This window comes from Sander vitreus, chromosome 2 (genome assembly GCF_031162955.1).
Source record: "Sander vitreus isolate 19-12246 chromosome 2, sanVit1, whole genome shotgun sequence".
NCBI classification, from domain to species: Eukaryota; Metazoa; Chordata; class Actinopteri; order Perciformes; family Percidae; genus Sander; species Sander vitreus.
In genome coordinates, this window is record NC_135856.1 from 33745983 (window position 1) to 33772216 (window position 26234).

At 40.3% G+C, this 26234-nt stretch overlaps 1 protein-coding gene and 3 long non-coding RNA genes across 5 annotated transcripts; 1 reads left to right on the plus strand and 3 right to left on the minus strand.

Annotated features, from left to right (window-relative positions):
• Positions 1–108: 108 nt before the first annotated feature.
• Positions 109–14750, minus strand: LOC144530561 (excitatory amino acid transporter 3-like). Its single transcript, XM_078270179.1, has 12 exons — positions 14660–14750; positions 7532–7672; positions 7186–7278; positions 5159–5273; positions 4989–5031; positions 4837–4899; positions 4520–4701; positions 2962–3072; positions 2722–2844; positions 2405–2596; positions 717–851; positions 109–619 (listed from the first exon to the last, which is right to left on the minus strand). Exons 1-12 carry the CDS (start codon positions 14742–14744, stop codon positions 502–504), a joined length of 1401 nt encoding a protein of 466 aa, XP_078126305.1. The 5' UTR covers positions 14745–14750; the 3' UTR covers positions 109–501.
• A 1893-nt stretch (positions 14751–16643) lies between these two features.
• Positions 16644–20429, minus strand: LOC144528193 (uncharacterized). 2 transcript variants are annotated; one of them, XR_013502876.1, is made up of 3 exons: positions 20007–20429; positions 19752–19916; positions 16644–16710 (listed from the first exon to the last, which is right to left on the minus strand). It is a non-coding gene; the product is annotated as an uncharacterized LOC144528193 (long non-coding RNA). The 2 variants fall into 2 exon arrangements; XR_013502875.1 differs by lacking the exon at positions 16644–16710 and adding an exon at positions 17187–17313.
• LOC144528204 (uncharacterized) lies at positions 17889–18992 on the plus strand. The gene is made up of 3 exons (XR_013502878.1): positions 17889–18055; positions 18191–18290; positions 18976–18992. It is a non-coding gene; the product is annotated as an uncharacterized LOC144528204 (long non-coding RNA).
• A 102-nt stretch (positions 20430–20531) lies between the features above and the next one.
• Positions 20532–23101, minus strand: LOC144530569 (uncharacterized). Its single transcript, XR_013503122.1, has 3 exons — positions 23053–23101; positions 20836–20911; positions 20532–20668 (listed from the first exon to the last, which is right to left on the minus strand). It is a non-coding gene; the product is annotated as an uncharacterized LOC144530569 (long non-coding RNA).
• Positions 23102–26234: the final 3133 nt, after the last annotated feature.

Sequence of the window (26234 nt, forward strand, 5' to 3'; positions counted from 1 at the left end):
TAAATTATGTAACTTAAACACTGTCTCTTTGTAGTCTTAGGAGTTTGACAGACAAACTGGCCATCATTTGAGAGACACCAGACATTTTGCCTTGGAGGAGGGAGTTGGCCTCTTTGATGTAACTATTACAATTGATGGCATTAATGCAATATTGTTGAGGATCTCTTTGATGAATATTCATGTCTTTATTGACTGCATTGACGTGATCCAATAAGGTTATTAGACATGTCTTGACTTAAATTCCTTGTTGTTCCAGGTGATGCCTTTTAGGAACAAGAGCAGTTGACTTTCTGTCAACTTCCTGGTGTCCAGGGACCTGGGGGCTCTGCACTATTAGTGTCTTCCATCCCTGAATGAGATATGGATGTAAATCAAAGTATTACGTAAATGATTGAAGGTAGCTGTAAGCAAGGAGCAGAAACGTCTGCTGCTTCATTCCACTCACATACTCTGACAATCCGCTACTATAAACAAACAATGTGCCTTGTTCATGTGTCTGTTTCACCTTCCGGTGTCCTCCCATGGGCCCATTTCTTCCAGTTCCTTTCTTGACAAATGTTCAACAATCCCCACGCCAATGCAGTCTCCCAGGACGTTGACAGCAGTGTTGCCGCGATCTCTGAAAGACAGACCACAGAGTAGGGGATATGTGCATCTTTACACTGTGCTTTTCGATCAAGTGTAGTAATCCCTGTTAAAGCACAGGTTAAACTTACAGCAGCCATTCTAAAACCATCAAAAGAGACACGTCCCTCACAGGAATCCCAATGACTGTCAAAATGAAGAGGGTGGTGGCTGTTCCTGTGGCTGGGATCCCTGCTTCTCCAACACTGGACACGGATACTGTCGCACTGGAGAGAAAACACAGTCAGTGATCACCAGAGTGGACTGTTAATGAAGTAATTCACCAGCTCTTAAAGAACCCATACTGTATACTTTTTCATGCTGTCTATCACATACTTGTACAGATTGTCCTGTGTCATCTTCCTCAATGTTTGTGTGTTTATTTATAACCTTCTTCCCCAGATTTATTTTTCAAACAGTCCCACATTATCGTTCTATATTGAGCCAGAGTTTCCAAGGGTGTTTTCACACCTATAGTTTGTTTGCTTTGGTCCGAATTAGTAGATGAGTTTGTAAACTTGGAGCGTTTTCCACTTGGTTCGGTTTCTTTTCCAACCGAAAAATCCAAGTGAACCAAAATGCATAACTACAAACTATGAGGGCACTTTTTACTCTGCTTATTGGTCAGATGTGTCTGGGGCGGGAGCAAGAAATTAAATACAGGAAGAAGGTCCTGGTGCATATTTCTCTCTCACATCTCAATGGTTAAACCAGCTCATTTCATTGAAATCATTTTCCAGACATGGCTTCACGAGCAGCATTACTACGTCTGCTCTGCTCGCCGAGACTCCGCTCTGCACTGCCTGTGTGACTGTCTCCAACTTTAGCGGCGGCTGGTTTGACCACAAAAGACCAGTGACAGCAAGCTGCTGCAGTTTGCATGCTCTGCAGCATCGCAGATTGCAAAGCGGACCTGACTACAGGAGCCGCTTATCTCAAACTTGCAGAGTACACCTGTTAGTTGGGTCTGATCGCGTTCTCACCACAAACAAACCATACCAAAGTGTATCAGAGTTCGTGTGTAGCCACACAGGTCTCGGTCCGGTTGTTTTGGTCCGCACCTGAGTGCAATTGCTGTGTCCACACCTGCCCAAACGAACTAAACCAAGGGGGTAAATGCTCCAGGGTTCAGTTCAACCGAACTAAACAAGGCAGGTGTGAAAATGCCCAAAGACTTTGTGTTAAAAACAATACTTTTGTGTTCCTACAAAGGAACCACAGTCCACAACACCAACAGAGCAACAAGTCTGTGTTGTGAGTGCAGTGAGGGATCTACGGACTTATCTACAAAGGTAACAAACATTTCAAAAAAGCAGTGCAGAAGAGCAAATGCGAGAGATAATCATAAACAAGCTACTGTCAGCTGAGCGGAGTGAAAAAGCAGCCATCAGACACCAATGCAGTACCACTCACAGCCACAGCTAATACTACGCAGCTATGCACTTCTGTAAATGTTTTGCTGCACAACCAATTAAGGCAAAATAATAAAGTGTAATAATAAATAATAACATGTCATGGCAGCTCAAGACCAGCACTATCCAGCTACCGATCAGTTGGAGATGTTGGATCAGCTACTTCCTCTACGCTGACGACTCATTACTGTATGCCAGCAATCAACTGGCTGATCCACTGAAACCATTATTTTACAATATGGGAAGAACAACATACTAGAATGATTGTGCCATGCATCATTTTAATATATTTAGTGTGTTACTTATAGCATATTATTTATCCCCAGCTCTTAATAACAACAAACAGATCATAAATATTTGAGACTTACGCAAGGGTAATTATCTGGCTCCAGCTCAGTTGCATGTTGTTGAGTTGGGCGATGAAAACTGCTGTCGCCACTTCATAAAGGGCTGTTCCGTCCATGTTGATATTATGCCCAATCGGCAGCATGAAGCGAGTGATTCTTTTGTCAATCATGATTACGTCCTCACAACATCGGAAAGTCTGCGCGTAGGAATAGCTTGGAGACAAAGTGCACCCTGTTGTTAGTTCCTAAATATCTATAAATACATTCTAAATCTAAATCCTCTTGTGAATGTGATACCATATTGTTGAAGGCTCATACAAAAATGTTACTTCTCTTACCTGCGCGAGACAAGGAATGACTCCTTTAAAGCAGGATAAACGCCCTTGATGATAGTAAAGGGGTTCCGTCTCACAATCACGAGATAGATCAGCGGTAGGATTACTACTGCGTGGATGATGAGCCTTAGAAAGAGCAAAAAATACTTAGTATATACTGAGCATAACAAATAAAATGACTGACAACAGCAAATACCGTTTATTTATAATGTAAAAGTGCTAAAAGTGTGAAAGAGAACATACCCGCCAGCAACCGATGCTATGAACATTAAAAGGCCGAAGACAATCTCGTATTTGTCCCAAACCTCAATAACATAGCTTGCAGTCATGAAGAACAATCCTATTGGCAAGAAGCTGGAGAAAAAAACTAAATTACGGGAATACGTCAGAGACTTGTTAATGGAAAGAAGAATAACTTTTTTTAATCCCTCATGGGGAAATTTAATTTTTAAAGTGCTCATTTTCAGGTTCATAATTGTATTTAGAGGTTATACCAAAATAGGTTTACATGGTTTTGTTTTCAAAAAACACCATATTTTTGTTGTACTGCACATTGCTGATCCTCTTTTCACCCTGTGTGTTGAGCTCTCTGTTTTAACTACAGAGTGAGGCATCGCACTTCTGTTCCATCTTTGTTGAGAGTTGCACATGTGCAGTACCTAGGTAAGGACTACTAGCCAGTCAGAAGCAGAGTATGAGGGCGTGCCATGCTTGCTGCTAGGCGAGCATTATAACGCGTGTTACAAAGTGACCACGTTTGTCTCTGAAGTAAAGGCTGGACTACAATAGAGCTGTTTGGAGCAGTTAGTGAACAGTGTTTTCTGTTGGAGATGGTAAGTCCCTTTGGGGTGGACTTTGGGCTTTATCACTTTGTAAACCTATAACATGCACAAAAAAGATATATGACATAATAAAGGAAAGGGGAAAAGCCAAAAAGCATAATATGAGCACTTTAAAGCAGCCTAACATTAAACAGAAATGTCAATCTCTTGGAAGCGGCCACTTTGAGGACCACGGTAAGATTTTCTCTGGCTGTTTGCATTTTTAGACGGTGTATCACCTCCATGACAACGCCTCGTTGTACTTCCGTTCTAACTTCCGACTTTTAAGCTTAGGAGTAGGAGGAGTAGGCGATAGAGCGAAGAAGTGAGAGAGTGACAGCGATTAGCTTCGGAGCGAGTACCGACTCTAGAGTCATAGTGAGAGAAACAAAGTGTCTCCCCTGTGTTTTCTGACCACGGTGGGAAATCTTTAGCAGGAGAAGTTAACCCTCTCCTTGATTTCATGTTGATTATGGAGAAAGAGAACCAGGAAATGAGTCGGGGGAAATCTAACGCTACCGACGTGCCTCGCTGCGACGTGTAGTTACATTTTTCGAGAGGTGCATGTCAGGCTATGGCGTAGGGTCCGGTGTAGATGCAGAGGGGTCTTTGGGGGTACGCCGTCGAGTCGACCTTTACGGACTTTACCAGCCTCTGCGATTTGAACAGCTGAGTCGCGGCGCGACCATCAGCTGGTTTATGTCCAGCTGAGACTTTGTTCGAGACAATCGCTGTGTCTCTCCATGTTTCCGGCCCTGGCACTAGCTAGCTGTGAGGGACGGTGACTCGCTTCAATTAGGAGGGCAACACGCGTTTTACTCGTTTCGTGCTGTTGGTGACATCTGTTGTTGTGGGTGTATTAAAACGTCTTATATTCGGACCAATACGGTACTATACATTGCATACTATATTTCACATTTGAATAATGTATTGAATTTGCAGAGATTTTCTTCTAGAACATGCATGCTGTTTCACCTTACCCAATTATAATGTGAACCACATGTTTAACGGCATCGTGAACTGCGGTATTGACGTCCACAAAGAGTTGCCCTTGTTCTCCCAATGACCTGAGGGCCACTCCAAAAATAACAGAGCAGACAATAAGGCCCAGAGCGTTGAGTCCCTCAACATGTTTACCCACCAAACGCACTGCTTCCCTTGTCTGAAACAAGATGAGAAACTGGTTGTGTGAAACTGGAGTGAGAATGGTCTGATGGTAACTTCAGCTATCGACAATTATCAATGTAAACTTCAAAAAAGACATTTTTATAGTGACACGATTGGGAAAGGTGTTTACCACTTCCTGGCCAGAAGTTTCATCAAATTCATCAATTGCAAGCACCACCTTCTGAGTCTTGTACTAAAGATTAGAAAAACATCACATCATAAATTACACTTCATGGTCTCCTTCATGGGCCGTATATCCCATACCCGAGTGATAAAACATACCTGTTGAAAACTAGCCTGAACCAGATTTTTTGGCACCATGTTTCTATAAAGAGTAAAGAAAAAACACACACACATCTACCGTCATAAAACGGATGAATAAAACTATTCAGTCAGCTTGTAAAGGCTGACAATTCTGAAAGAAATGCAAAGAAACAAAAGTTTCTTCTCACCTTATTAGATCCAACAAGGCATCGACTTCGGAGAAGGCATGTTCATCGTCATCATCATCTGTCACACGACCACTGCGAGGGACCCCAGGCTTGACCAACAGTATCAGTGTTAATCCTACAGCACATAATCCAGGGGTGAACACAGGAAGCAAAAACACAACAGCAACCGCCGGATGTTCCGCCGGAAGTCCCTCGCCTCGGAAAACTCCATTTGTTTCGGGAAAACAACAACTTTGCACACAACTTTGAGCTACACACTGAAAATGTCAAGTTTTGAAGAAAATTTTGATCGTGCAACCAGGCAGGCTTGCTTGGTTCTTTTCAGGGAATAATAGTGAGCTGGGCAATATATCGATATTATATCGATATCGTGATATGAGACTAGATATTGTCTTAGTTTTTGGCTATCGTAATATGGCATAAGTGTTGTTTTGGATATCGTAATATGGTATAAGTGTTGTCTTTTCCTAGTTTTAAAGGCTGCATTACAGTAAAGTGATGTACTTTTCTGAACTTACCAGACTGTTGTAACTGTTTTATTATTTGCCTTTACCCACTTAGTCATTATATCCACATTACTGATGATTATTTATCAAAAATCTCATTGTGTAAATATTTTGTGAAAGCACCAATAGTCAACACTACAATATCGTTGCGGTATCGGTATCGAGGTATTTGGTCAAAAATATCGTGATTTTCTCCATATCGCCCAGCCCTACAAAGAATGTTTACAGCATTTACTATCTAAATGGGACATTTTGGGACAGGTTGTGGCAGGATTGCTGTGAACGAAGTACTGTTCCACGGGGCCATACACTGATAGCTCACGTTACTGTATTGTGTGAATTGGCTGCAAATGTCCTACCAAAACAAGTTCCTTCTAAGCCGCGTCAGAGCTTAGCGCCGGCCAAGACGATTGTGATTGGTTTAAAGAAATGCAAACAACCCAGAGTGTTTTTTTCTCCTATCCTAGAATGTATGTGTGGAGGAGCCCGACCTTTCCTTCCCAGTGCTGTGGAGATAGGTCTCACAATGCGAGATTACACCAGGGGTAAGGGGGAAAATACTTTTTTGTAATTTGGGTGTCCTGCTAGCCAGAAATCTAGACGCATCCTAGCGGCAGCAAATGTAATTTGCAGCCAGGGTCAGTCTAGCAACTCTCCGGTTAACATAATGACGGCCACCACTCTGGAAGACTTTTCTTTGAGAAAAGAACAAAGAACGGCACTGAAGTCATTCTTAAAAAAGGAAGATTTTTGACGACCGGATACGGCAAAAGTTTAATCTATCAACTAGCGTTGCTCTGCCTGGTTGTAGCGCTATCCTATTGCGTGCAGAGGGAATTTGAAAGGCAACCGTTTATCCCGCCCCTCGGATTGAGCCCTGCCAATGGTGAGTTCCCAGACCCAACATCTGGATGTGGGTCTGGCTTGTCAGGCTAGTGTACTGCTGCTTTAATATAGAAAATGTAAATGATATGATTGATACTTAGAGTATAAAAAGATTCTTCTGATCATACCTGTTAACTAATTGCAGTCTAATACAACAGTCCTACAACAAACCCTACATTCATTAAGTTTATAATGTTCAGTTTTGTAAGGTGGACCTCTTGAATTATATGCTGAGAGGCATTTCTATTATTTTACCATTGACACAAACTACATCATTTAAAATGATCATACAGTTAAAGCAACGCCTCTTAAAAATAGTTTCAACAAAAACTGAACCTCATAACCTTCATGAAGGTAGGATTTACTGCATTAGTTTTAGCTCAGTCCATCCATCCATCTTCGTCCGCTTATCCGGTGTCAGGGCGCGGGGGGAGCAGCTCCAGCAGGGGACCCCAAACTTCCCTTTCCCGAGCCACATTAATCAGCTCCGACTGGGGGATCCCGAGGCGTTCCCAGGCCAGGTTGGAGATATAATCCCTCCACCTAGTCCTGGGTCTTCCCCGAGGCCTCCTCCCAGCTAGTGTACCTAATAAACTAGCAACTGAGTGTATATTCTATGTATTGGATTTCTCTTACCTATGGTAACAGACAGAAGAGTGGTTGAGATGAAGTATACTGCTGTACGTATGGTGATTTTTCTGGAGATGCCAACACCCCGACTACAAACTCCTATTTAAAAAGTAAAAACATGAGCTGAGGATTAGAGCATCAATAAAATAATTTATGAGCGTTACATCATTGTAATGTCAGGGAAAGTTAGGACAACACAGTCAGCTTCGGTGGGTTATCGTATATCTCTGTGAGGGTCATTTCTTAAAACATAAAACTGTCTAAATTGTAAGAAATCGATGTCAGCCATGTAAATTATTAGTATTATGACTTTTGAACTGCTGACAGCGTGAGAAATACACCTTCGGCTTACCTTGTATCACATTTGACACAATCAGAGGAATGGTAACCAAATGAAACATCCGCACGAGTATTTCTCCTGGGAAACTGATGTACTCCATGTCCAAATGTGATAAAGAGACGTAGATCTTCATAATCACGCCCACAACAATGCCTGTGAGACAGTAACAATTAGAACTTCAACACAGAAAAAGGATTTCAAATCGCTGAGAATAGAAATGTAGGCTAATATGGAGTTATATTCCTATCTTTATTCAAGAGCGCATTCTTTCAATTTGAGAGCATTTCTCACTGGTATTACATTCAGATTTTGTAATAATTTCCCTCACAGGGTACCCCCCAGGCTTTTTAAGACCTTTTTAATGCCATTTCAAATGAAATTCAATGCCAACTTCGTGCCCATTCCGACAGAAGTATGAGGGGAAAATGTCAAATCTGTATACATTTTAAATCCTAGAAAATAATTATGTGTAAGTGTAACACGTGTAATAAGTGGCTACTTGAATTAAATAAAACATTGTATTTAAATTATCAGTCATATTTAATCAAATGTATTGGATTATAATATAATCCAATAAAATATATTACACTGCATAATGAGCACTTTTACTTTTGGTACTTTTCTACTTTTACTGCAATACATGATCTGAGTAAGTCTTCCACCTCTGGAAATCACCAACAACAGTCGTGCATGAATACCGTGCATGAATACCTGCAGCAGTGTTTAACACGAAAACACACAGTTCAGTGTTAACTTGCAGCTCTGCTACAGTAGCAGATAACCTTTAACATTACCGGTCACTTCGTCTCTAAACAGTCCCCTCACAGTGGAGTCCTGCACGGATCAACAGATGTTAGAGTCCGACGACTGTGAAGTTGTAAGTACAATTTCACTCCTATAATAAAACACTATTTAAAATAGCAGTTATTTATTTTTGCCCTAATGAAATCAATACAAAGCAAACTGAACAGAAAAAACAAGTATTTTGTTTCAGTTTCCCTTCTTCCAGGTGGGGCTGAAGTACCCCTGTTGAGCCGTGTGCATGGACCAGTGTGGACACTACTGTGTTGTTCCAGTCAGTGCATTACTCCAAACGCAAAATCCCATTGGTTCCCCCTGTACTCACCTGTGTGCAGAGGGCAGGCAGTAGTGGCACAAACCAAGGACGTTGGTTATCATTTATCAAGTCTGATAATAATTCAATTGTAAAATCATGTTACATACACTTATCATTTCTTTATCTTGCTTAAATTCACAAGGTGCACAACAAGGCCCGGGAGAGAAAATGACAGTAATGTCCACAAATCCAAAGCAGAGAAGGTAAGGTAAGATAGTAATGATGTTAAAGAAAGCTATGTACACCTAATATCTTATGTGTTGATGTCTATGAATTTGTCTTAAATAGGAGCACACTATACAAAGACAACAGTGGAGAGTTGCTGGATCTGTCTGTCCTCAAAGTGCCAGAGATCTACAAGGACTTCACCCCTGTTTCTGCACCATCACTGGCATAATCCAAGTGATAAAAGAGAGAACAAACTATTGTGTTCTCTGCTTACATGAATAGGTGCCTGTAACGTCTGCCCACATATACAATCAATTCAATAAATGTTGATAAGTATCACTGATATTTCTTAAATCATTGTAGTTTTTCAGAGCAATAAGATAGATTATTAAAGCCATGTTCATATTTGCGACAAATTAAAATCCTTATCAAGGCAAATAGGTTTTTCATGTTCTGTAATCTTTATAAAAAATAAAAAAAACAGTACAATTAAATTTACCAGAGTGGACACTTGCAGGTTGTTAAACGGCTTTAATTAACCTTGTCAAAACAATGAGTAATTCATAACAAACTGCACAATATTTAACACAAAACCTAAAAAGCGTATGGTTCATACTCCTGTGAAGCAGTACACTTTGCCTGTAGGATTTACTGTAGCAGGAACATTGATATTGGCAAACACATGACCCAGGTACAGGTGAGTTTGTGAGCAGGGTTATATGATATGAACTAAAATAAAGATAAGATAAGCCTAATGCTCACAAGAGGGATAATTCAGGTATTGCAACACAAGTTAAGAATAATTGAATTAAATATGAGGTATATACAACTAGTAGAAGATAAATTAACTATACAAGAGCAATTAAGGTAAAGTTATGAGGTAGTGGCAAGCTAAAGTGATGTATAATCAATAGCAGTGAGTCAAGTCAACAGTGTACACCAGAATAATATATACTGTGATTAAGTAATGATTCTTAGTGTTGTCTGTAGCCTACTAATATAACAAAACAGAAAAATAATATAGTGTATGATGCAGTATGGAGATCAACCGAGTCCCATATGACCCCAAGAGACTTTAAGTGCAGCTGTTGATGATGTTGCAGATGGTTGTAGTCTGTAGCCAGCCATACAGTAGATAGATCTGGAGCAGATGGTTGTAGTCTGTAGCCAGCCGTACAGTAGGTAGATCTGGAGCAGATGGTTGTAGTCTGTAGCCAGCCGTACAGTAGATAGATCTGGAGCAGATGGTTGTAGTCTGTAGCCAGCCGTACAGTAGGTAGATCTGGAGCAGATGGTTGTAGTCTGTAGCCAGCCGTACAGTAGGTAGATCTGGAGCAGCAGGGTGACTTCTAGTTTTCATGGGTTGGTGATAAGACACTGTGCTGCTATGATGCAGCATTGGTCGAGCCCTTCAGCCTCAACTGGAAGAAAACAAAATGCTTGTTTTTTTCTGTTCAGTTTGCTTTGTATTCATTAAAAAAAACAAAAAAAACATTTCTAGATCTGTTTTTATTATAGTGATAAAATTGTACTCAACATTACAACGTTTTATACAGACTGATATGAATCCATCATTTTCAAACTAATGTTATATGAAGGAATGAAGACGAAATTCTGATGAACACACAACACGGATTCAAAAACGGACACAAACAATCCAGTTTCTGGTGTTCTTTCAGTTATATTACAGTTTAGGTTTTACTATTGGCTCTAACGTAAAATTAGCCAAATCCCCAGGAACAAGGTTAACCAAACGAGGAAAAAAACAAAGTGGGGTCATTAAATACACACATACTGTCCACCATATGTTGTTCAATCTAGCTAAACTATAAAGAAAATCTATTTGTTTACGGACATCAAGCTAGGCTATATGCTAGCATGTCTGAAATTAGTCAAATCCCCAGGAACATGGTTAACCAAACGAGGAAAAAATACAAAGTGGGGTCATTAAATACCAGTTGTAAATACACACATACTGTGCGTCATATGTCGTTCAATCTAGCTAGCTAAACTACCGGTATAAAGAAAAGCTATTTGTTTACGGACATCAAGCTAGGCTAGCTATGGCTAGCGCCATATGCTATGTGCTTAATTTATGTTACTCACCCTCATAGTTGTGTACGTGACTTGATACGTCCCACTTCAAAGCTTTCTCCCGTTTCCCGATGGGTGCAGGTGAACGAGCGTCGACCATTCTGTGCACATTATTGACATATACTAATAATAAAGCGATGGACGGCGGGGGTAAATAAACTTGGGTTACAGACCCATGGTTACAGAGGAGCCGTCCGCAACGGATGTTCTAACATAAAATGAACGCAACCTCAACGGGGCAGGGATCATTTCATTGGTCAACACTACACCTGGCATTCTATTGGTTGGGGAATTTTGATAGTGTTGTAACACAGAGAGAGAGAGAAAAAAAAAAAAAAACGTTAGATTAATGAGCTGTGCAGTACTTGGTAGCCTTGTCCGCCTAAATGAATTATAAATAAACATAAAAAACTAGTAGGCTATTTGCAGTATATTAAATCGTTTTTTAACCTAATTATTTTGCACTAAAATGACACACTCAAGTCTGTCAGCTCTAACAGCGTTGCATCACGTGCACCTGCGCAATATCATAGCCTATGATTTCCGAAAATAGTACTATGTCAACTAGTGATATCAGCACAAGAACTGTTGAGGAATATGCAACATAATACTATACAATAATATACAATAAGACAATTGTTTTTGTCATATGTTATAATAACTGACAGACAGTATCATTTCAGCAGCTCTGTGCATGTCCTTGCACAGAACTGAACATAGGAGCTCAGCTTCGCGGCTAACCCTGGGGGATGCTACCGTAGTTGCGGGCGGGTGCGCCTGCTGTTATAAAACGATTATTAGACTAAATCATTAGAATATGCCAATTCTGATATGTTCATATAGCCTACTCAAAACAGACGGGGCAACCTAACGCAGACAAGTTAGCTTACCGTTTTTAGGTGATATGCCATGTTTGTAGTTGAGCTGTGATATGCAAACTGTTGCTTGCAAACTTTGCATTCGACTTTTTTTCCATTATCTATTTTTGTAAAATGCTGCCACACTGCCGATGTCTTTGACATGGTAGAGGAGGACTGACTATAAATTAAACGCTCACGATTAAATAAATATTCAGCAAACCACCAGTCCAAGGCCTTCTAGTACTTTCTTCATTCTGTCTCCAGTGGGTTGGGCTGATCCAAAAAGTGAAAACAAGGGGGTGTTCTGAAGACAGACTGTTACCTGTGAAACAGGGGTGCTCTGAAAACACCCCCGTTAGCAATTAGTGCTTTCCACCTGATGAAATTAACACGGAAAAAAAAAAGAAAAAAAGAAAAAGAAATTTAAAAAAAAAAAAGAAAAAAAAAAGAAAGAAATTAACACGGCACAAAATCGACCAATCAGAATTTGGGTCGAGCCAGAACGTATTGACCAATAAATCGACTAGTAGATTAGGTACACTAGCTGGGAGATTACAGCCCTAGTAATATCAGTGAGAAATGCTCTCAAATTGAAAGAATGCGCTCCTGAATAAAGATAGGAATATAACTCCATAGGCTAATAGTTTAGTGCCCTTGTAGTTGCACAAATAACACAACAACAATAATATAATAATAACATTATGACAAAACTAAACTAAATGTCAAACTAAATACAACCCAATACAAAATACAATAATAAATCATAATGTATATTTGGTTGTTTTTGTTGTCATGGGCACAGAAACTGTTTTATAGGCCTATTTTGTATTGAATTGATGTCCTCTGTATCCGAACACGCTCACATTACAACACTTTATGTCAGACCACAAGATAGATACACAATGTCACAATGGAACAGTAAAAAACAAACACACAAAGAATAACTTCCTCACATTGCACAAATACATTTGTTCTGTATAATGCTGTTCTCAACCATATCCAGTCTGCACATACACAAACATACATTTATATAAAGGTTCCCAATCAATGCCGACATGGGCACATTTATCCGGATGAACAATATATATGAGCAGCACTAGCACTAGCCTTAGCCCACGCAATAATATCCTCACAATTCAAAAGCTAGAACTAAATTGTTGCATGATGTAATTTTACAGGCTTGCATCATATGTGCAAAGTTTTGTATCTGTAGTAAGAATGGTTGATTATGGGATGCACATGATCTTCAAAACCAAATCTAAACCATTTACGTGTTGGGTCATATTGTGGTGTCTCTGTTAGAGCAAATGCATTAGATAGATACAGTATTTAATGTTAGGTATCGTTGTTGTGCCAAGTTCTGCATTCCTGCGTTCCAGAGTTGCATCCACAAGATAAAATAAATCATTTTAAGGCAAAATACCGCAAAATACTGTTTAAAAACTATGTAAACGTCTTTGTCATGTTCTTCAACAATGATAAATGATCTGAAGTGTATAATTTTAGAACATTTAGAATCATCAGTGTTTCATTAGACTCACTAGTAGCATTTCATTGCTGCCTGTGAGATGGATGCAATTTTCGGGACATGCATTTTATTTGGCAGAAATAATTGTTGCTGTCCGAGTGAATGCAATTGTTTTGCAGGGATGCAAAACTCGGCACACAACACAAACATAGTGCTGTCCACCATTACAGTAGCTTACATCACTTACCCAGTGTTGTAATGTAAATACTTTGGTACTGTAATTAAGTAGAATTTTCACGTATCTGTATTTTACTTGGTTAATTATATTTCCGGAAACTTTTACTTTTAGTCCACTACATTTCCTATTTCGTAAATAAACGGTATACTTTTACTCCACTACATTTCCTAAATAAACGGTATACTTTTACTCCACTACATTTCCTATTTCCTAAATAAACGGTATACTTTTACTCCACTACATTTCCTATTTCCTAAATAAACGGTATACTTTTACTCCACTACATTTCCTAAATAAACGGTATACTTTTACTCCACTACATTTCCTAAATAAACGGTATACTTCTACTCCACTACATTTCCTATTTCCTAAATAAACGGTATACTTTTACTCCACTACATTTCCTATTTCCTAAATAAACGGTATACTTCTACTCCACTACATTTCCTAAATAAACAGTATACTTTTACTCCACTACATTTCCTAAATAAACGGTATACTTTTACTCCACTACATTTCCTAAATAAACGGTATACTTCTACTCCACTACATTTCCTATTTCCTGAATAAACGGTATACTTTTACTCCACTACATTTCCTAAATAAACAGTTTACTTTTACTCCACTACATTTCCTAAATAAACGGTATACTTTTACTCCACTACATTTCCCCTAAGCATCTTTGTTACTACAAAATAAAATCAGAAGAAATGTGTTACACTGGTCATTGCTCTTAGATTGCAAGTTAATGCGCGCTCCATTCCAGTTGGTGACGTAATGCCTGTTTGTTGCTAAGCGGCAAAACAAAACCACATAGGCCAAAACTAAAGAAGAAGAGGAGGAGGAAGCATAATAACTGATAGTGCCATGGGAGCACCTGCTGCAGGCTCGGCCGCCATGGTAACAGCCGATGACCACTCCGACGACAGTGGTGATGAAGATAACGTTACACACCTTTGGCCATAAAGTTCATAATCAAAGTTTTTTTTTTTACTTTTACTTCTAATAATTACGTACATTCAATATCAGAAAAAAAAATACTTTTGATACTTAAGTACAGTAAATATCAGATACTTTAAGACTCAAGTAATATTCTAAAAAGAGACTTATCTTCTACCAAAGTCTTTTTCTTATGAGATACTTGTACTTTTACTCAAGTATTGCTTTCAAGTACTTTATACAAGACTGCACTTACCCATGATAATAGCGAAAAGGCTGTACGCGGGTAACTTATTCTTCTTCCGGAAAGAGCTGCAACAGGCTCTGGTGCGATCCATCATCTTTACGCAGTCTAAAAGAAAACGAACTCACATTAGCTAGCTAATGCTAGCTACAGAAACACGTACAGTTGGTTATTTTAACAGCTGGCCTGAACAAGTAACGTTACTTGGCTAATTTAAATTATTAAACAAGGATGACGTTTATAAGTAGACTATAACGGTTATTTAAAGCAATACTCACAAATATAACGTAACGTCAGGTGATAAAAGTATAATGGCTAACGTTAGCTAGTTAACACGTTTTTCTATGTAACGCTAGCTCTCTCGCTGAGCTCCGGCCTCTCTGGTCTCTGCTGTCCTGTTTTGGTTCAAAGTCAATCACAATCCTAGGTGTTGGAACATATGTTTCGTTGCTAACGTTACAAAAGACAACAGACGTTCAAAGAATATAACTCAGTTTTCAAATCTATATCTAATGGCATATTAGAATTAATGAAAAGTTATAAAAATAAAAAATAAAATGAAGTTCCTGGTTTTAATTTTACTCTTTATATAAATGTTATTGATATTATGAGCAGCAGATGTAATAATAAGCACATTAGAAAATGCTTTCTAAATTTAAAGAAAATAACTATGATAATAATTTTTCCTGGAATTCTCATTTTACTGATATTAACTGGCATAGAGCGTGGCTTGTTCCTTTTAGATATTGTATCACGAACAAAGTTAGGGAATTACATTTGAAAATATTGCATAATATGTATCCTACGAACCTGTTTATCTCAAAATCCATGCCTGTTGATAATTATTGTAGTTTTTGTAAGACAGAACAAGAATCGTTAACGGTAATGGTAATGTAATGGTTAATGGTATCTAAAACAACACATACAATTACACTTGAAGGGAAACATATTGTTACATATTTTGAATGTAAAGATAGGAATTTATGTAATATTGTAAATCTCTTTATTTTATTAGGTAAGTTCCATATTCACAAAGCAACATTTTGCAAATCAACACCATGTTTTAAACTATTCCAAATTGAAACCAACATGTACTTTGAGTCTCTTAAATTGGTAACAAATAAGATAATAGTCTAATAATAATAATAATCTACTCAAAATGATTTAATTAAGAACTCCTGCTGTCATCATTAATGAAGTTTGCAAGTCTGTCACTTCTTTACTTATGTATCTTTTTATTCGTTTCTGTTTAAATCATTACTTTCATACTTACTTTCATGTTATATTATTTGCACTTATTTATGTATAGTTTTATGTTGTTGTTGTTGTTGTTATATTTGTGTAAATTGAATTCTAAATAAAAAGTAATTAAAAAACACAACAGAATATCAGACGCAATACATAAAAGTCTGTCAATAGTATCAAAGACATGACTCAACAAACAGGATGTGGCACATAGAAACAGGTGTAAAATGATCGACTTTTGACGATTGGTGTGATCCAGGTGGGACAGCGCTCGTTGGGACGGGGGTTGTCCAGTCGCTAGCCTCTGATTATGAGATCCTGCAGCCATGCTGGCAGAGAGTCAGTGTCATCATGTAAACTGTTACTCCTGCTACTGGTACACCAGCTTGTTTTCCCTTGACATGTCCTGCTGTCAGACTAGTGACTATAGTGGCATGTGTCTATAAACTGGACAATGTAGTCAATAAACATTACACTACTTTCTCGATGTAAAGTCACAGCACAGGCACTCAGGCAATGATATTAATGTATCATTTGGCTTTTCTCTTGAACAGACAGTTGGATTGTTTGGTGAGAAATGTCCACAAAGTATACAAAAATGAATAAAAACCTTCTAGTGACGGTATCTATAACAAAGAATCTATTTTCACAGTTTGATAGCTTGAGAACATCCGTCCCTAGTGTCTGTACACTTGTAGTGTAGTATGATCAGTCGATGAGCACGATCTAGCATTACCGATCTAGCATTAGTGACTGTCCCAAAAACACATCACTTATCTGTTGTGCGCCTCAGTGGAAAATAATGTAATGTTCAAAAGCTGAAGGACAGGAAAGGAGGGGTTGAGAAAAGAATAACTGGTAATCACAATGTTTTAGAAGAGGATGTTATACATTTATTATTGAACCAGCTTTTAAAATCCAAAAGACAGGGTAAGGGATTAAAAAAATCATTGCACTACTTATAAATAAATGATTACTAGTAATAACGCTCATACAAATGTACAAATGTTTGTTAGAAATGTCATCATCATAACAGGCCTTCAAATGATTTTGGTTACAGATATAATACATAATGAAACTACTATGATGCCATTTTAATGATAGTTTCATAAAGTTTAAAGGAAAACTATTCAAACAACCCAACAGCTGGCATGGAAAAGATTAGCAAAATGAATTCATAAGCACTCATACTGGTTGCGCCATTTTCTGAAAAGACATAAATAGTGGGACTGAGGTAATTGCTATTGTACCAACAACAAAAAGTGTCCAACATAAAACAATCCCAAGACACAAATGTGACCTTTGACACCAAAGAAAAAAAAGATGACCCTCCAACATAATCTAACACACTAAAGGAGAGGTTTCTAAAACTGGGTTCTTCCTGGATCTCCGCTGATACACTGCTGGTCGCTTTGCATTTTCTGGAAAACAAAACTCAGGTTTGAACAAATGTAGTTGTCTGATGTAGCGACTGGATATGGGGACAAGTTATACCTGCAGAAAATGAATTTTTAGAAAAAGGCATCTCAGATGTAAGACTTTTGCTGATGCCTGGCTGAACTTTCCAAACCAAACGTTTGTCTCTATAAGGCCTACGTTAATTTAGAGGGAGAGCAGCAGTACATTCATTACCCGTGACATCGCCATCATTTGTTTGGATTATAATATACGATTATGGTTAAAACAAAAAAACAAGGGGGGAGCCTTTACGCTCGGTGGAATAAATAGATTTTCCTTTCTTTGTCCCATCTTTCACAGCCCTATCCCCACTTTATGCCTCGCCGATTCACAAGCCGGCGTTACCGCTCTCCGCAGGCTGTACCCCCATCTCGTTTTTTTAAGCAACTTGTTTTGTCAGTCCTAATACATCTATACTATGAAATCCACTCGCTCCCTTTCAGTTTCCACATAATGTTAACAGTTCATTAATGAAAGCATTTTTTCCTCATACTCTTTAAAGACTTGATCTGAACTGGAGATAATCCTGTTTCAATTGTGAACATTGTCCTCTAAACTGTTCCTTTCTGTGTGAAACCTTCAGGCCCTGTTGAACCTTGCAGAACGTCTAGGAGAGGCCAAGCCCCGCGGTCTAACTAAGGCAGATATAGAACAGCTTCCATCATACAGGTTCAACTCCAACAACCATCAATCTGAGCAAACACTGTGAGTACCTTTTCTGCCTTTTTAAAAAATCTGTGTTGTGAGGAATGTTTTCTGTGGTTGGCTGTAGGTCTGAGGCGGTATGATTTTTCTTCAACGTGCCGTTTTAAATGGTACCAACCTTGCTTTGTCTTACAGGTGTGTGGTATGTATGTGTGACTTTGAGTCTCGCCAGCTCCTGAGGGTCTTGCCCTGTAATCACGAGTTCCACGCCAAGTGTGTAGACAAGTGGCTTAAGGTGAGTAAAGACGGGCCGCTATTTAAATAACCGTAAATGTATGAATTCTTTTCTATTGCGCCCTTAAAGCAGCAGTGGTGGATAGGATGCAAAAAAATAACCCGCCATAATTTGAAGAAGAGTGAGACCTCTTCCTGCAGCTCTCCCTCCCCCATCTCTGTCACACGGGCAATGCATGCACAGAGCAGCCAATAGGAACACTCTCTCTCTGAAATGATCTGTGATTGACCAAAGTCTCCCGGCCATATTATCTAAAGCCTGAAGACAGAGCCAAGGGAAGGTGCAGAGCATTTGAATGACAATATGCTGAAAGATTATTATACGTTTGCCAAAAATAAAGTGCAACCACAGCTTTAAAGCCTGGTCACACTAGAAAGTGGCACAGCAAAATTCATCCATGCATCTTGGCCAAATAGACCAGAACTACTGTAGATAGTGAGCAAACGGCTAACGCGCTAGCCAGCCGCAACATGCTACCGCTAGTCTGTCACAATAGCTCCCTGAGATTGTTTCTATTATCTCAGTACTGGGCTGTTTCATTTCACTGTTTTAAATGCCTTCAATAAGTAGACCGTTTAAACACTTTTTTTTTTAGCTGTGGTGTTTGTATCTATTATGTAGTGATCGTAGAAGGTATATTTTCTATCCGTTTAACCCTTATCTCCTTATTTTTCCTTCCTTCCAGGCTAACCGGACCTGTCCATTGTGTAGATACTTCTGAGCATCCCAACAACTACAATCCCTGACTCCCTTTTGGATGAACACTCATCCTCTCTCCCACTCTCTTTTTCTTCCATTTTTTCCCTCCATTTTCCACCCCTCCCTCTGCAGAGTGAGGAAAGCCCCAGTCCAAAGCGCCAGAGGCTGTCCAGTCAGTCTGTCTTGGAACAGCTAACCTCATCCGTACCCCCACCGTCCACCCCATCTCCCCCCCATCCGCCCCTGGGAGACTAACCGGACCTGTCCGTTGTGTAGAGCCGATGCTTCTGAGGTCTAGTGTGAATTCTCTGACCTCATATCATCACTAACCCATATCATCCACAGTAATTCTCACATGACCTGACTCATGCTTCACTTCTGATAATAAAATAAAAATAAAAGTCAGTCAGTCAGTCCATAAGCCATCTTGAAGATATATGTTTTTTTAGGTCTTCTTTTTAAAGTCAGTAATTGAGTCACAGTGTCTGATGTAGTCTGGCAGCCTTCTGCTCATGCTTTACTATGAATGGCCTTTGAAACGCATACACACAGGGTCATGTGCAGGTGGACATATATGTGTATTTTTTAAAACTCATTATGAGCCCTCATTATAATTGCAGTTGAACTGCATCAGTCAAGAGCACTTTGATTTGTAATTGGTTCAGCCGTAACAGAGACTGCACAGCACAACGTGTACTTTGTTATTAACAAACAAACCCACACACTCCCACAAAAACAAGCACACTGCTGTGTTCTTCTCACCGGGTGGTAGTGCTGTCCAGTGCTGAAGACCACACTGCAGGCCGGGACTTGTTGTTGTGAGGAACAGGTAGGGGGAAGGTGCTGGCCGCTACACAAAGGCGCTGCCAGACTGTGCGGAGGGACTGGGGTCACTGTGTAGGAGACTGGTACACTGGCTTGCTGCAGCTGGGGAGAAAACGCACCACAGTTAACACACACACACACACACTCTCTCTATTGACCTCACACGTAAATTCAAAGTACTTGCAGACTAACTTGTTCATGTAAGTCCAGGACCATGGCTCCTTGCTGCTGTTGCGTTGCATGATGCTGTTGCTGATGATGATGGTGAAGATGGTGATGGTGAGCAGCCGGGTGCAGTAGTCGTGGCGACAAGGTGGGCGGGTGGAAAGCTCGGGGCTCCTCCAAACCTGCCACCGCTCCACCGGCTGTGGAAGGCTGACCATAGGCGCTGGGTGTGTGTGTGTGCGTGTGTGTGTGTGTGTGTGTGTGTGTGTGTGTGTGTGTGGGGGGGGGAGGGTATGTCTGGTGTGTTGCTGGATGGGTGTTGTGGTGATAGTTTTCATCCTGGTGCTCTGATGGCGACAGGCGAGGTGCGGGGGCTTGGGTGGAGGGCTGTTGATGGGGAGGCAAGTGACGGGTGGGTCTGGAGAGACGGCCGCGCTGACGCCTTGCTGGCGGGCTAGAGGTGGGAAGAGAGGGACAGTTTGAAATCTGGGAAGCTCAGTTAACTTACGGTGGGGCTAAGTTGCAGACATCAAGAAATCAACTTACCTGTGTCTGTGACGAGCAGCAGTAAGGCATCTCTCCTGGTGGTAGTGGGGGTGGGGGTGAGGTTGTCTCCGACTTGGGGGTCCTGACTCCCAGGGGCGGATGGGGGGAGATGCGGTGGACGGTGGGGGTACGGATGAGGTTAGCTGTTCAGGGAGGGGTGGAAAATGGAGGGAAAAGAGAGTGGGAGAGAGGATGAGTGTTGTGGTTAGTGACCCATATCACTCGTATCAAATCAATTTCACCATGCTTAACAGTCCCTCTAGCATACAATCCATACTGAGAGGTGTATGAATGAAGGAGAGAAGTTCACCGATTGGTTGATGCATCCAAAAGGAAGTCAGGGATTGTAGTTGTTAGAAGCATTGCCTCTACACAATGCACAGGTCCTGGAAGGAATAAAAAATAAGAAGATAAGGGTTAAACGGATAGAAAATATACCTTCTACGATCACTACATAATAGATACAAACACCACAGCTAAAAAAACTTATTTAAACTGTCTACTTATTGAAGGCATTTAAAACAGTGAAATGAAACAGCCCAGTACTGAGATAATAGTCAAGTCAGAACATTCATCTCCATGCAAGTCACAGTCACTATCACAACCAGGCATATCACCTGGCACCCAGTTTTCAGAATCCAAATCATCAAATGAGGAAATGTTAAAATCATGAATAAAAATCTGAGGGATTTTCATCTTGTATATCATTTCATGAATTCTCAAAACAGTTCTGATCACAAGCATCGTAAAAAAGTGTCAGTGGAATCTTCGCTTTCAGTATGTTCTAACAAATCATCCAGTGAGTATTCCTTTTCAGAATCATGTGCCAACAAATCATCAGCAGGTGTCAAGTATGCAATTAGTAAAAAATAACACCCAGTCCTATGTAACAGAACTGCTATTACAACAAGAACTACTAATGTCACCACAGCTAAAATCCCATTTGTTTCTGGAAAAGACGTAAAGGAAGGCACATTTTTTAGAATGTTGAGATGTAACGTTAGCCTACCATCTCTCTCCTTCTGTCGCGTGCGCGCTGTGCTCACTTCCTTAGTCTAATTTTCTCTCGTGCAAGTAACCTAGCCCATTACAAAAGAACTAATGACTTGAGACGAAAATCACCTAATTCACCGACCACTGAAGTCCATTCTCTCCCAAACAATGATACAGCGGTTGGCACGTTGGAGAAAACCGGAGGGAAGGCAACAGACAAGAAACAAGCACACAATAGGAAAACGGCACGCGGAGACAAAACGCTAGCATCAGCACTTCAGCCCCTGAAAGTGAGAACATTAACGGATAGAAACCTTAGCCGATACAACTTTGCTGACATTCACATGGACTTTCATCAGTGTTTTTGCTTTAACTGTAAAGTGCAAACATTAAATGCCACTAGCTGGTAAAAGCGGAGAAATGGGCATTTTACGGCTTTTTTTTTTTTAAACAGCTTGCTAACTATGCCTGTTCGACTTCCTTGCTAACAAGTTCAAAACCAAATCCAATCCGAAATATGCTTGATATATATATATTATTATATTTGATATATATATATAATAAATTAAACTCGTCTGTTCAACGCAGTGGCGGTTTTTGGCACGGGGGAACCGGGCAGCCGCCCGGGACAGCATTTTTTCATGTCACATGGAGGCACGAGAAGATAAAAAAAAATAAAAATAAAAAATAAAAAAAAGTCCTCTGTGCCGCAAAGCGGTTTTCTGTCATCTATTATATATATATATATATATATATATATATATATATATATATATATATATATATATATATATATATGTCAGTGATTGTTTCACTGTGTGGGGAATTTGGCAAATTGACGCCCTGCTGGCACCCCCTACTTCCTACTTTGACAATGAAATGGACTAGTGCGTAGCGGTGCGGGCGCGAAAGATAAACACACGGTAACAGGAGAACTGGGAAGTACACAGACGGAGTAAGACGAGTCTAAACCTTTCTTTTATGGCAATGGTCTAAATGCGAAAATGAAACAAAGTTACCCAAGCGGCTCAAATAAAAGAAAAAAACGAAAAGACATGTTTTCGGCAGTAGCAGGACCTTCATCAGCTCCCGTGGCTGATGATGGTGGTGGTGTCGGCGGCAGTAGTGGCATGCACAATGAGAGGGACAGAGATGAGGGAGTGAGGGTAGAACCTGCGGTAAGCAGAACTCCCCTTAAAACACTTTGCCCCTTGATAAAACTGAGCCAAAAACTGAGTGGTGGACAAACTGTTGATAACACTACAACAATAAAAGACGTAGGCATGCTTTACTGTATGATTGCATTAGTAGCCTAGATAAACGTTGCACGTCATGCAAACGTTCTTAACGACAATTGTAGCTTTTCTATCTGCATTGGCAGACAAAAACTCATGATAGACCTCTTCAAATTAAAGCACAGGACCTCTTGAAATGATTAAAAACTAATACTCTCCAAAAAAAGCTTTTGGTTAACATCATGCAGTAAAAATAAATAAAATCATCCCGTTTATTATACACAGAGGCAGATTCTTACCTGCCTGTCTTCAACTTGCCAGGATCCTTAACAGACAGCAGACAGTACTACAAAAAGGCGGGAAAGTTGTTGCTGGGCAGACTTCTTTCTTTTGCTCTGATGGGGGTGGAGCTTTCCAGATTGTGGAGTGTGCGCACTGCTTACTTTCGGGTTTGAACATTTTGTGAGGAAACGGTTAGCAAGCTTGTCTGTTGAAAGTCGTGTAGTGCTTAAGACCAATATTAAATTGCTATGGCTACCCTTCTAAATAGCTTAATAGCCTAATAAAATGTGTATAAAAAGTGGACCTAGCCCAGTGGCTATTGTTAAAAATAGCATCAATGTCTGACATAATCAATTTTGAATATCAGAATCAGAATCAGAAAAAGCTTTATTGTCAAGTACGTTTTTAACACATACAAGGAATTTGTTTTGGTGTTGTAGGTGCATGTCACACATTCTCTAAATATAAGAAGGTTAAGATCAAGTATTAGAATATAAGGAGTGACTCAAAGAGTTTGTGCCCAGGGTGGGAGGTATTAGCCACAATCTTTCCAGCACGCTTCAGAGTCCTGGTGGCGTAAAGGTCCAGGAGCGGCCAATCACCTTCTCTGCAGACCGAATGACACGCTGCAGTCTGCCCTTGTCCTCGGCAATGATAGCAGCGTACCAGATGGTGATGGAGGATGTGAGGATGGACTCAATGATGGCTGTGTAGAAGTGCACCATCATTGTCTTTGGCAGGTTGAATTTGTTCTGCTGCAGCAGGAAGTACATCCTCTGTTGTGCTTTCTTGACGAGGGAGTTGATGTTCAGCTCCCACTTGAGGTCCTGGGATATGATAATTCCCAGGAAGCGGAAAGACTCCACAATGTTAATTGTGGAGTCACAGAGGGTGATGGGGGCAGGTGGGGCTGAGTTCCTCCTGAAGTCCACAACCATCTCCACTGTCTTTAGAGCGTTGAGCTCTACGTTGTTTTGCTTGCACCACTTCACCAGGTGGTCAGCCTCCGACCTGTAGGCGGACTCGTCTCCATCAGAGATGAGTCCGATGAGGGAGGTTTCGTCCATGAACTTCAGAAGCTTGACAGACTAGTGACTGGAGGTGCAGCTGTTGGTGTACAGGGAGAAGAGAGGAGAAAGAACAGCCCTGGGGGGATCTGGTGCTGATGGTCTATGAGTTGGAGACGTGTTTCCCCAGCTTCACATGCTGCTTCCTGTCAGACAGGAAGTCAGTGATCCACCTGCAGGTGGAGTCAGGCACACCTAGCTGGGAGAGCTTCTCCTGAAGCAGAGCCAGGATGATATCTTAGGAGTGGAGCCCAACTGGAGCCCACTTAGTTTAGCCCATCTACTGCCCATGTGGGGCTCAACAACAAAGCCCACTCTGAACCCATGCCCAGCCGAAGCCCAACTAGCCCAAGTGAGGTCCATGTGGGCCCCAACTGGACGTGTTTACAGGGTGCGGTCAGAAGTCATGTGAGCTGGTGCCGCTCCATTTGCATCATGGTAACAACAGAACTACACTGCCACCAAGTGGACTGTCCCAAAAACACATCACTTATCTGTTGTGCGCCTCAGTGGAAAATAATGTAATGTTCAAAAGCTGAAAGACAGGAAAGGATCATCATAACAGGCCTTCAAATGATTTTGGTTACAGATATAATACATAATGAAACTACTATGATGCCATTTTAATGATAGTTTCATAAAGAAAGGAGAAAGGAAGAGGAGGGGGAAGATGGGGAAAGAAGAAAAAAAAGAGAGAAAAAGAGGGGGAAAGGAGAGAAAAGGGGAAGTTTTAGTCTTGCAACCCCACATTTTTAACATAAATGATTTCATAAACTTTATAATTATGTAATATAATAAAAATAATAAAATTATATTTTTCACCAGAATTGCAGGTGTTCACTTTCCACTGAAAAAAATAAATGTATTGGTAATCACGTAATTTGTGAATGATTTTGAACATTATTAACCTTCCATTATTTACTGATATAATATAGTGATATTATTTGAGTACATGTTTATATAGAATACATTGACAAATTCCATTGTCAATGTAATGAAGAAGCCTACCTGTCAATTACCTTAAATAAACTATTCAGCTATTTAAAGCAAATAGTTGTTTTTTTATCCAAATAGAGGTCACAATAAATATTGATTTGGTTTTACATATAATAATTACAATATATACCCAGTGCTGTAATTAGCAGAAACTTATATTCATAACACACAAAAAACAGTGAAGCATATATTTTTTATTAAACCAAACTTTTTTTGTGGGGTAACAATATTAGAATTATTATAAAGATATTATGAACAGGGATATTATAAAATTATTATAAATGGGTTTTTTTTTTTATGTCCTCCAGCCACTGTTCTTTGGGGATAGTCTCAACTGGCAGTACACAGTCCCTTTGTACTGGCTGTGTCCTGTCTCAGCTGTCCTGAACTGCCCGCATTTCTTGCACATGTTGTGCAATACTCTGCGGGTCAGTTTTCGGACTGGAGCTGGAGGAGCCGCAGGAGCAGGAGGCGCTGATATTAGGCTGAAACCCCGGGCCTGTGGGGCAGCCATCAGGACAGGCAGCTGTGTACTCATTGGAGCCAGCATCATCAGCTGTGGAGCTGACGTGGGAGGTGGAGCAGGGAAGAGCTGCCACTGAGGGCGTGGCCTCACAGCCAGGGGCGGATTAAGGTGGTCAGGGGCCCCTAGGCTGCTCTTTGTGTGAGGCCCCCCCTTAATCATTGTGCTTTACTGGAAAAAATGTATTTAGTGCCATACATGGTCCACACGCAAATAAGTTGAACTGACTGACTGACTGACACACACACACACACACACACACACACACACACACACACGTAAAATGAGAAAACTACATCATAAAACTAACATCAACAGAGATGTAAGTGGAAAGAATACCACATATTATCCTCTGCCACCACAGCACCGAAACAATTCCAATGGAAATTAGAGGTGTTGAAATTAATCAGATAATCGATGCATCGGGATGCGGACATGGACGATGCAGTGGTCCACCATAATCGATTATAACGCAATGACGTCGCTTGGAATTTTCCGGCCGCAGCATAAACATTCAAATGAAAAATAACATTCTAAGTAGCCTAACCCGTTTCTCACACACACACACACACACACACACACACAGACAGACAGACAGACAGACAGACACACA

Excerpts from the sequence above, each read along its gene's own strand:
- LOC144530561 (XM_078270179.1), bottom strand. The coding sequence starts at position 14,744 with ATGATGGATCGCACCAGAGCCTGTTGCAGCTCTTTCCGGAAGAAGAAT. Across the intron at positions 2,597-2,721 it reads TCATTCCTTGTCTCGCGCAG|CTATTCCTACGCGCAGACTT; the intron begins GTAAGAGAAGTA and ends TTTGTCTCCAAG. Across the intron at positions 852-2,404 it reads AGCCAGATAATTACCCTTGC|TGCGACAGTATCCGTGTCCA; the intron begins GTAAGTCTCAAA and ends TTTTCTCTCCAG.